The 12,253-nt window shown below is 38.7% G+C and overlaps 1 protein-coding gene across 4 annotated transcripts in view; it reads left to right on the top strand.

The window, feature by feature from the left end:
- Positions 1-11,706, top strand: part of Gnpnat1 (glucosamine-phosphate N-acetyltransferase 1) — a 59,198-nt gene extending 47,492 nt beyond the window's left edge. For 3 of the 4 annotated variants that reach the window (XM_085828608.1, XM_021181929.3, XM_021181928.3), the window contains 5 exons: positions 3,530-3,697; positions 4,777-4,839; positions 6,561-6,688; positions 7,238-7,299; positions 10,685-11,706. In XM_085828608.1, coding sequence (XP_085684734.1) covers positions 3,544-3,697; positions 4,777-4,839; positions 6,561-6,688; positions 7,238-7,299; positions 10,685-10,832 — 555 coding nt within the window. In that variant the 5' untranslated portion in view covers positions 3,530-3,543 and the 3' untranslated portion in view covers positions 10,833-11,706. Of the gene's footprint in view, positions 1-259; positions 430-3,529; positions 3,698-4,776; positions 4,840-6,560; positions 6,689-7,237; positions 7,300-10,684 lie in introns of all 4 variants that reach the window. The other variant, XM_085828607.1, reaches the window with a different exon arrangement.
- Positions 11,707-12,253: the final 547 nt, after the last annotated feature.

The raw sequence follows: 12,253 nt of genomic DNA on the forward strand, positions 1-12,253 counted from the left end.
AAGATTGTCATCTGTTGACTTTCCTGCAGTAGTGCTCTATGGGAAAATGAGAGGATCCTCATTCCAGGCCACTCATTTGTTGATGAGTGTTAACTAACCTTAGGGCTAGTCTTGGGAACTCGGTGCACCCAACTGTGCAACTAGACTGGGGCTAATCAGATCGTGTTAAGTATACTAACGGGAAATACTTCTTGCTTCATGAAATACTACCTTTCATGAAGATACTCAGAGCTGTCTACTTATCTGTCTGTCTACCTAGCTATCTGCCTACCTGTAACCTATCACAGCGAGTTTGATTTGGCTGCAGATCATGTTTAGAAATGTGTGAATCCTGGTCTTCAATCTTCCTACTTGTTGCTCCGCTGTTTTTCAAGAAGCAGCCGCTCCCCATCTATATCCAGACTCAGAGGCTGGGAAACCAAACTTGAAGTTGGGTTTATGTCTTTTGTCTTCTCACTTGTGGCCATGTGGCAATCTTTTTTTCTACATGACTTTCTGAAATGTGATTTCTAGATGATACCTTACGTCATTCATTATTCATTGACTAGAGGTTTCCTGGACTAGGGCTTAGGCAATACTCAAGCATTGTAAACAAATGCTAATTTAGAAGTTAAACACTACTGGGTGGAGGGGGGAGGGGCTTTTAGGTAGAGTTTACAACCAAATTTAGAGGAAGTTAGGTGGTGACCTTTAAGTGCTACAGAATGAAGGCTTCTTGTAGTTCTGTTTTGATAAGACGGCCTGTGTAGCAGGGGCTAGCCTTGAACTTCAGGGTGGGGGGGGAGTAGTAGAGAGGGGTACCTTAGAATCAGCTTTTTAAAAAATCTCCATGTTTAATCAACTCCAATAATTAGTTTTAAAGTGTGTGTGTGTTTGAGAGTGTGACTGGGTAGCCTGCTGTCTTGAGCTCCCACACAGTTCATGCTTCAGCCTCCCTAGCACTGGATCCAGGTCTTTGCCACCTCACCTGAATTTATTAGATTGTAATAAGGCATGGCCTCTGTCAGCATCATAAATTGTGTCTTTATGACTAGGAAGATAGGCTTTTTTCCTTTGGGTTTTATAAATTTCATTTAAAAAGAGGTTTGGCTCTCATCAGATCCTTTGTGTTTAACCAGACCAATGCCTGTCCTCATCTAGTTAGTAATGAATGCTAGAAACGGATTGAATGTTGCTGTCCAGAATGGTGTGGGACACACCTGTGGTCAGCCTGGGGAATATGGAAACAGGAGAACCAAGAGTTAAAGGGAGGCTGGGAGGTTCGCTAAGAGAGTAAATCATTTGCAATGCAAGACAGAGAATCAGAATTCTGATTCCCAGAACCCGTGTAAAGAAAATACGGTGGGCTTAGTAGCCCACCTGTAATGGTATCATCAGGAGACAGAGAAGTCCTTTGAGTAAACTGACTATTCTCACCAACCTAAAAAGTGAGTTGTGGGTTTGGGGAGAGAACTGCTTTCAGTATATACAGTGGAGAGAGATTGAAGAATACGCCTGATGTCAACCTTGGGCCTCCTTCACTCTCACAGGCACACATGTGCACACATTCCCAACACACAAACATGCCTACACAAACACACACATACAATGAAGGGCGAGAGGCCAACCTAAGCTACATGATGAAACCGTTCTTAGAAACTGACCTACTGGCATTGTTCTTTCTTCACTATTTATGTGGCTTCCTTGTAGATAATGTACTTTCTCATCCATTGACTTAGGACCTGGGTAGCTGATCAGTGGAAAGTGGCTAGAAATTACTGTGCTAATCACAGGTTGCCTTTTTCTGCTTGCCCCCTGTGCTTCTCACCTTTGCCAGGAGCATAGCTTATCAAACATGACCTTTTCAGTATGGGTGGAGATAGCTTAGTGAAGGATAAAGGGGGAACAGGGAGAGCTAGAGTGGGGCCCATGTGGGAAGGACACAGCTTTCATGCCTTTGTTTAGTTACCTGGAAGCTTCAGGGTTTAATTTGTGGGTACTAAAGTGCCTCAGCTATACAGTGTAACATGTAGCTATGTAAACGTGTCATTTTATTTAGAAGCCTTTAAAGATTTCTTTTGTAAATCAATTATTAACCCATGAGTTCTTTAAAATCCTTTGGTGTCAATCACATCTTGCTTTCCCTTTCCCAACATCCTCGCTGCCCGCCACCAGAGTTTTGCTAGTTGAAGACTGAGCTCAGGTGAACCCAATGTAGCTGCTTCCATTTTGTAAACAGTTCATTAAAACAACATGATAGTCATATCTTGGTGCCTGGACAATGGGTTCTTATTTCTACCAGAATGCCTTTATACATTTTTGATTTGTCTGAAATTCTCATTTCCAAAATTGAGATTCCAAGTACTAATTCTAACTTTTTAACTCTTACACAAGAATGGAGTGTAGGGATTTGGCTAAACTAGACTAGTAGTTAAAGAGGTGACATCATTCTGCCTAGTAGAATCTATGATGTAACTTGTGGTGAAGTGCAAAATGAAGATGCAACACTCACTGCTAGAAAATTGCTAGAGTTTCAGAGTGACATTAAGCCATGTGCATCAGTCCTGTGACACTTGGATGCTGCCTGTGGCCATGTTATTGTCCTCAGCCTAGAACCTTGCAAGTTCCTCTATCTACTTGCTAGTCTGTAAGATATGATCATGATATATCTTTTATTGTTAAAGAATTAACAAATATAAAGTACACACCAAATTAATATACATATTTTTATGATTATTTACAAAATGGGACCATTTAGTTAAAGAAATGTAGAAGAAACAAACTATTAATAACTGGTTAAGATTTATTATGACTTAAATTTTTATTGAGACAGCATTTCCTATCACATTGGTCGTTATGTGTGTTTTGAGACAGTATTCCAAAGTTTAACCCAGGCTGGCCTAAGACCCCTATTCCCTTGGTGCCTGAAGTTCTGGGTTTATAAGCACGTCCCACTATGTCTGGTGCATAGCATGAAAACCAACCAACCACCACCACCACCAAACAACCCACTGGTTATTAAACTCTCTAGAAGTAGCTACCACACACAGTGTGTGTCATGGCTAAGATAATACTAGTGTGAATACAGAGAATAATGAAGTAATTTGAGTAATTCCTAAGTTATCTTGTTTGTGGTTCATATAAAATAAGTCACATTCATATGTTTAAGTGAGTCTTTAGTGACCCCTGGCTACCAGGTGATTTCTGAGCCTAGTAATAACTGCAAGATTCTAACTGTTCAAATGTGAGCACCCATAAGATGATGTCAGTGCTGCACCAGTAGCCCAGCACACAGGATAAAGCATCTTCAGGATCTGCTAGTTTTAAAGCTTTGTTTTTGTTGACTTAATTTGAATACTCAACACATTTCCCAACTGATAGTAAAGATGGTTTTTAACAAGTAAACGTGTTTACAGTTACAGATTTCAGGTAGCTAGAGTAGAGTAGCTGGTAAAATGTTATAGAACCCATTTGTGTGATGACAATAACTTTCTCATCAAGCATACTTTTCCTTTTATAAAGCCTCTCAACATTTGAAATTTTATTTTAGACTTTACTGGAAAGATGAAACCCGATGAAACTCCTATGTTTGACCCAAGTTTGCTCAAAGAAGTGGACTGGAGTCAGAATACAGCTATATTTTCTCCAGCCATTTCTCCAACGCATCCTGGAGAAGGCTTGGTTTTGAGGCCTCTCTGTACTGCAGACTTAAATAAAGGTATGGGCCCAACTTTAGTTTGGGAATCCTGACCAGAATTTGTTGCTTTCTTCCTAAGCATGATGAGAACTTGAAACAGTACTTGATTTTTGTACTTAAAGTGACTGGATCACTCAACTGTAATAGTCTTGTATCATGCCTAAGACCAGATATTACTATGATGAATTTAAAAATAAATATAACAGTATTCCATCCAAAAGGATATCTGAAAACAAAACTGAAGTTATAATGTATAAACACATGGACGAGTTTTCTCCAAGAAGACAGGCAAAGGAACATTCTTTGGACAAAGTGAAGGGGTTTATTTTATTTAGTCCTGTGTAATTCTTAACATCTAAATTATCCAAAATAATTTTCTGAAACTTCGGTAATGACATTTTGCCTTACTCTTTTCTTTTAGATAGGTATTTGAATAAAGTAAATTTGACCAGAACTACTGCATGTAGAAAAATTAAGACTAAAAAAGTTAGAAAATGTACTTATAACATTATCAGTAGTTTTGGGGGGTTTATTTTTATTTTTTTTGAGACACAGTCTATGTATTCCTGGCTGTCCTTTAACTCAGAGATCTACCTGCCTCTGCCTCCCAAGTGCTGGGATTTTTTAAAGGTATGTGCCACTATTACCATTAAAATTAAAAATTTTAAAAATTGTCCCAACAGCATAATACTAGTTACACTTTATCTTACAAGTGATATATTCAGTGGAGTGAGAATCTTGCACTTTTTGGGTCATATATTTAGGAGAATGTGGCATCCCTTACATAAAATTTAAATAGCGCTTAACAGTATACATGCTACTTCTGTAATTATTGATATTAAGGCTTGAACTACCATAAAATCATATGCAGGCAAATATTGTTGAAGGCTGTCACTTGCTATCCTGTTTATAAAAATAGGTACTTGTATGAAAATGCCCTAATGTGTATGGTACCATGTTTAATGAATGCACACAACACACTATTGAAAAATTGCATGTTTTGAAAAAGTAACTTTCTTTAACCTACCCACTGAATATTTTTGCTGCTTTCCATATTTTAATCTTTCTTTTGCTTTTCTCCTGAAATGTTTTAAAACTAGGTTTTTTTAAGGTATTGGGTCAGCTGACAGAGACTGGGGTCGTCAGCCCGGAACAGTTCATGAGTAAGTACCATGTGGCATTTTGTCTGAATGCATAGATATCTGGTCAGTACCCGCTCATTCAAATAGCTTAGTTATAAATCAGCCATCCTTATTTATAGAATCGAGATGTTTGTATAACTTGATATTTACTCTAGAATTGCTTTCCTTTTATTGTAGTATATATCTTAAATAAATCTTAAAAAAAAGATATATACTACAATAAAAGGAAAGTAATTCTAAGATTTATATATTATGTATATAGTGTTCTGCCTGCGTGTATCCTGCAGGCCAGAAGAGGGCACCAGATCTCATAGCCACTATGTGGTTGCTGGGAGTTGAACTCAGGACCTTTGGAAGAGCAGGCCGCTGTGCCATCTCTCCAGCCCTGTAGTATATCTTTCTATGTGGTTATGTTTAGCACAGAAATTTCATTACAAACTTAAAAAAAATTTACGAGGTTATGTTCCTACTTTCCTTTTGTTCTTATTTATTCATTCATTCATCTATTTGCTTTTATATTGAATTTTAAGGTTGGGTATCTTAGTCTAACAATCCCTTTCTCCCTTGAGACATGAGAAAATGGGTTTCCAAAAAGAATCAGTTGTACCCGATATCACAGTTAATTATTGCCAAGAAAGATGGAACCTTCTTAGCTTTATCCAGTGTCGTAACTCAGTCGATTCCCATTTTCTATTAATGCAGCTCCTTTAGTTGGTAACTTCTCCAACTAGGCTGAGAATGAAGATCAATATTCTATAGTTTTATTTTCCTTCATTGTCTTATTCCCCCCCCCCCCCAAATTGGGACCTATATAGAATGAGACTTTGAAAATAAACAATATCTGAGTTTGAGAGCTTGGCTTTTAAAATTCCTTTGTTTCTCTTTGCATCCATATCAGAAGAGATGAGAAAGGGTGGCTTTTTATAGCAATACAAAGTGCTAAACATCGTTTGTATGACTTTGGAAAAGCTGTTTAAATGGGGGTGTATCTCTCATCTTTATAAGGTGCTGTTACAGCAAAGATCCTATTTCTAAAAGAACAAATACATAATCATGAAACATTGGAAAACTATATACTGAAGCCAAGACTGAATTGTGGATATAATATACTCTTATAATCTGCAGTTTTGTTCTTTGAGTATCTGTTGAGTGTTAGTTTTAGATAAATGTAAATTAAGTGGGAAGATATTGACGTTTTAATTAGTCACAGAAATGGCAACATGCACAGTTTCTCTGTAATTCTGTGTTGTCTTACTTTGCTAGCAGATTGTGTGTGTGTTTCTGGTACTAAACCAAGTACTATCACTCTCTACCTCGGGGTTACATCCCCATCCTGCACTAACACGTGACTTTAAAGGTGTGGACCACCTAGTGCTCACCATTGGTATTTCAACTCCTTCATGTTTTAAATAATGTATTTTTAGAAGAGGAAACTAAAATTTAAGGTGCACACCCTTACTTAGTTCCAGAGCTGGGGGGGGGGGGGCCGGGTGGGTGGGTGGGTTAGAGACAGGCCAATCTGATCTACAGAGGAAGTTCTAGAACACCCAGAGTGATACAGTGAGACCCTGCCTCAAAAACCCAAACAAATAAATGTCTTAGGCTCAATGTACTTCACTTGCTTTCACTGAGGCAAAATAGCTTCAACATTCAAAGATGAAGTCACACAGGCTTGGTGCTTTTCTTGAATTCAGTAAAATAGAAATGCATACTATCTAACTCTTTTTGACTTTTCCTGACAGAATCTTTTGAGCATATGAAGAAGTCTGGAGATTACTACGTTACAGTTGTGGAAGATGTGACCCTAGGACAAATTGTGGCTACAGCAACTCTGATAATAGAACATAAATTTATCCATTCATGTGCTAAGGTATGTACTCACATTAATGCCTACGAATAAAGCACACAGATATTTTCTAATGAAACCAACTTGGAAAACTTCATTAGCAAAATCGTTCACTGCTCCTTAGCAGAAGATACTTCTGGAGTTTCTGCAAATTACAATACAATGAAATTCAGATAGATGAGCCAGCGGTAAGATGGCTCAAGAGGTTGGCCACCAAGCCCAACAACCCAAGTCCCAGCACTGAGATCAGCACAGTGGAAGGAAAGAATTACCACAAGTTGTATAGTTCAACCTCCACAGATATTCCAAAAGCCATTCACAAATGCAGATACACATTCACACACTCTCTTTGGATATGCTCTGTTTATGACAAGATTGCATTATGGGGACTGGGGTTTAGAGCTCTGCTTTAGCTGTACAGAGGGGAGGTTGAGGAGGATAGAGCTAAAAAACGGTTAAGCAGAAACTGATTTTCCTGTTTCCTCTGTGAAAAAGTAAAAGCTGTAATTAGCAACTGTTGTTTAGTGGAAAACAGGCTGAAAGCTCATCCTGTAGTACTGTGATTGTTTGCAGAGAGGGAGAGTAGAAGATGTCGTTGTAAGTGACGAGTGCAGAGGGAAGCAGCTCGGCAAACTGTAAGTATGTACACGTAACCATGGAAACTGGTTTCTGTCCCAGTTTGGCCTCTTGCCAAGAAACTTAGAGAAACTTATTTTAAGATTTTTCTAATTTATTTCTGACCTTCTTTAATTCTGAACTCATTCTCTGAATCTTACACTGAATTTAATGAAAAATTAAGTACAGTTTTGTTAGGTTTACCTCATAGTTTGAGAAGTGAAAACATTTCATTTACCAAGAGTAACATGTAATTGAACTGTGCACATGTATGGTACTGTTAACTCTAACATGCTAGGCAAGTTGTGCTCTGCTACTGAGGAATGTTGCAAGCAGTCTCCTTGATACCAGTCCCTCCAACCCCTACTCCCTCTGTATTTCTTTTTTTAAAGATTTATTATTACATGTAAATACACTGTAGCTGTCTTCAGACACAGCAGAAGAGGGCATCAGATGGGTACAGATGGTTGTGAGCCACCATGTGGTTGCTGGAATTTGAGCTGAGGACATTCAGAAGAGCAGCCAGTGCTCTTAACCACTGAGCCATCTCTCCAGCCCCGTTTTGTTTAAGACAGGGTTTTTCTGTGTACCCCTAGCTGTCCTGGAACTCTGTTTGCAGACCCAAAGTCAAGAGACCCACTTGCCTCCTGAGTGCTGGGATTAAAGGTGTGCACCACCACTGTCCAGACTTTTTTTTGAGACAAGTCTCATTAAATTCAGCCTAGCTATGAACTTGTGATCCTTCTGCCTCAGAGTCTGGAGTAGGTAAAAACAGGCCTGGCTTGAAAAGTAACCTTGTTAACTCTTAATACTAGCATTCTCAGACTCAAGCAAGTCACAGCGAGTACTCAGCTCCTCTGTCAGATACAAATCAAAGGCAATGTTTGTATGCATCATATAGTACCTAAGCATTGGGATCCTTGACGTATGAACTGCACCACTATTCTAATCCAGTCAACTAGTCAGGTCTAAAATTTTAGGACATGAAAGTTGTTTTTCAAGAATGACAAAGGATGTGCCTAACTATAAAATTGGCACACAGGAAGCTGACGATCACCTCAAGTTCAAGACCAGCCTGGACTATATGACAAGATCGTGTCTAAATATATACACAACAGAAGACCCTTCAGTTAGCACAGTTTGCTTTGTTTCAAGCAGGGTTTCTCTGTACATCCCTGGCTGAACACTCACTCTGTAGACCAAGCTGGCCTCAAACTCTGAGATCTCTCTTTTTCCTAGTACTGAAATTAGACTAATCTTGAGTTAATCTGATCCATATTTCCTTTAAAAAGTAGCTTTTAGGGGCTGGTGAGATGGCTCAGTGGGTAAGAGCACCCGACTGCTCTTCCGAAGGTCCAGAGTTCAAATCCCAGCAACCACATGGTGGCTCACAACCATCCGTAACGAGATCTGGCGCCCTCTTCTGGAGTGTCTGAAGACAGCTACAGTGTACTTACATGTAATAAATAAAAAAAAAAAAAAAAAAAAAAGAATAAACAGAAAAACTGTTACTTCTCATGTAAATTATGGAGGCTATGCTCCAAGTTAACTCTGCTGGCTAATAAAGATTTAAAAAAAAAAAAAAAAAAAAAGTAGCTTTTATAAAATGATTGAAGACACTTTATTCACAGCTCTCAACAGGCAGGGGCAGGCAGATCTGTGGGTTAATACATAGCCAGTTCCAGGCCAGCCAAGGTTATATAATGAGACTGTCTCAAGAACATAGCTATTGCATACTCATTTTATGTGAACCTGGCAAATGCTTTCAGTTGGAGAAGACTTAAAGGTACCCCCAACTCTGCAACTTTACAATATCACTGAGCTACACTCCCAACCTGGAACAAAGATATTTTGAGGTTTCTTTTTTGAGTTAAGGTCTCCTGTTGCTTTGTGGTGGAAGACGACCTTTAATTCCAGAGCTTCCTGTTTGGTCTGTGTCACCAAAGCTAGCTAGAGACCTTTCACAAAAAAATAACATGAGCTATGTTTTTCAAAACCTGATGCATTTTAGTGTCTTTCTGTTTGTTTTGCTGTGTTTGGTTCCCCTAACCCCAGCATTGGGATTGAAGCTAGAGCTTCACACAGGTTTGGCAAGCAGCCTACCACTGCTATTTTTCTCAGTAAGTCTCAATCTGAGCCTATGCTTATCCTAGACATTCTGTGTAGTTCAGTTGGTCGTGCTTTCAACTCATAGCAATCCTCTTTTTAGCCTTTCAAATGATGCCATATAATGCCACTCACTATACCTAGGCTCATGAATAAAATCTTTAAAAAAAAATTTTTTTTAAATGTGTGGGTGGTGTTGCCTACATATATATCTGTGCACTACTCCTGTTCTTGGTACCCTCAGAAGCCAGGAGGCATCTGATGCCCTGGGAAAGGAGTTACAGATGGTTGTGTGCCACCATGTTGGTCCTGGGAATCAAATTAAAAAAAAAAAAAATTCAACGGCAAGCAGTGTTCTTAACTGCTAAGCTAAATCTCTAGCCCTGCATGTGAATTTAAAAAAAAATTTTATACATAGGGGCTGGTGAGATAGCTTAGTGGGTAAGAGCACTGACTGTTCTTCAGAAGGTCCTGAGTTCAAATCCCAGCAACCACATGGTGGCTCACAGCCATCTGTAATGAGATCTGAAGCCCTCTTGTGTGTCTGAAGACAGCAACAGTGTTCTTATAATAATAAATAAATCTTTAAAAAAATGTTATACATACATATAGGTGTTTTGCCTGTATATATACATATATGCACTACTTGCATGTCTGTTGTCTGTGGAGGCCAGGAAGTCCAAAGAGGGCAAAGATTACCTGAAACTGGAGATACAGAGTTAGGAGCCATGTGGGTGCTGGGCCTCTGGAAAAGCAAGTGCTCTCTCCAGCCTCTCATACGGTTAGCAAGGGGGTGAGAGTTGCCACACTTGGGAGTATAAGGCTCAGTTTGATCCCAAGAAAGCAGAAAGGAGAGAACTACAGGAAACAACCTTCATCCTTGTGCTGCTGGTGTGTCCCTCCACCCATAATAAAAGAGGGTGAGTTATTTATTAACAGTCTGGAGGCTAACGTGTTTGAAACAGAATAAAAATGCTTCAGCGATTTAAATGTTTATCAACTTAATAATCTGAACACTTAAAGGAGTATTATTGGTCTGGGCAGTGGTGGCGCACGTCTTTAATCCCAGCACTCAAGAGGCAGAGGCAGGCGGATTTCTGAGTTTGAGGCCAGCCTGGTCTGCAGAGTGAGTTCCAGGACAGAAACCCTGTCTCGGGGGTGGGGGTGGGGGTGAGGGTGGGGTTAGTATTATTGGAAAGACCATGATCTAAGCTTATATACTGAATAAATACTATTGTTTTTATATAACACTAATCTGTGTCATTTTGGTTAATGCTGTCATCTTACACTTTTTTTCAGGTTATTATCAACTCTTACTTTGCTAAGCAAGAAACTGAACTGTTATAAGATCACCCTTGAATGTCTACCACAAAATGTTGGTTTCTACAAAAAGTTTGACTATACAGTATCTGAAGAAAATTACATGTGTCGGAGGTTCCTAAAGTAAAAACCACCATCAAGAGGTTAATGCTACAAGGCTTAATTAACTGTTTTAGAGTTCATTTTTGTTCCCTAACTACTAGACTGAAATAGGCTGTGGTGTGCCAGTGTAGTAACCTGGGAGGATGCTGGGAATACAGATGATCATAAAGGGGGAGGATTTTTAACCAAAGGAATATATTTTCAACTTGAATCTTTTCTTGCATTGTATTTTTCTAAAGTTTGTCTTCATTTCTTGGTAGTCAAGAGTATGGGTAGTAAACATGTCTGCTCTATGCTGCTCATTTTTAAATATATGTATATATATATATATATATTGAATAAGGGTGTTTCTTACCATAAAATTATTTTTGTCTCATACATCTAAATAGACTTAAGGTGCACCAGTTCTCATTGGACACTTCTGTTATCATGACCACCAGATACATATTTTCTGGTTGATCCTAACCCTGCAGTCTTTTTAAAGCAACAAAAGAAAAATGGGACAAGGTACAACAGCTTAAATAACGATTTACTAAGTGTAAAGTTTTGTGCAGATACTGTACCACCTGCCATCTGTCACATGATGTTAGAATTATCCAGGGTCCTTTTCATCTGTCAATGAGCAGCTCCCAGGGGAGCTGCTACCCTGGTTTCTGTACTGTTGACAGTTGAAGTCTTTGAGTCACAAAAAAATGTGCAGTACTGCCTAAATTTAGTACAGCTTTAAAATGATGGTAGCTTTTCTATTTAATGTGATTATAATGGTACTATTAATCTGATCCCTGTCCTGTCTGTTTTATTTAAATGATTTTTAAAAATAGAATCACATACTTTATTAATAGTGGTTCTAATCTTTTGCATTCCATGTGATTACATTAAACTTGTTTATATGAATCGTCTTTCATGTTAGAATCTTGTCTTGATTTCTTTTTTGTCGAGACAGGGTGCCCAGGATATCCTGGAACCCCTCACACATGTTCTAAGAACTGGTATTCCAGGCATGTAGCACCATGATCAGCTTCAGTCTATGAGGTTAAGACCTGGCTCTTAACACCCTAGGTTTTTGTATCTTCTGTACTTCAATTGGACTTTGGATTTTCCTGCAGTCATTAGGGTGACTTTCATTTTCAGAGTTCTTTAGTTCTGTAACCATGACACAGCTTCATTAGGTTTTATCTATGTTAAAGAAAGCCTTTTCCCCAAAGTAAAATTTAGCACTTTATTTTTTAGCATTAAACTCTTGGGTAAGACAGTCTACGATGTTACTATTTCAATAAAACCTATGGAGTTGTGTTGAGGTTTTCTCTTAAATCGTCTTACAGAAACAGTTGTAGTATGTCACCAACTGAAACAGTTTTAATATTATTAAATGTTTACTCACCTTCATCTGTGGGAGTAAAGCTGGGTTACTTCTACCCAGAAGACAAAGAAGTCTTGAGGCATAAG

Source organism: Mus caroli, unplaced genomic scaffold (genome assembly GCF_978045245.1).
Source record: "Mus caroli unplaced genomic scaffold, Mus_caroli_1 scaffold_12, whole genome shotgun sequence".
In the NCBI taxonomy this organism is placed as follows: domain Eukaryota; kingdom Metazoa; phylum Chordata; class Mammalia; order Rodentia; family Muridae; genus Mus; species Mus caroli.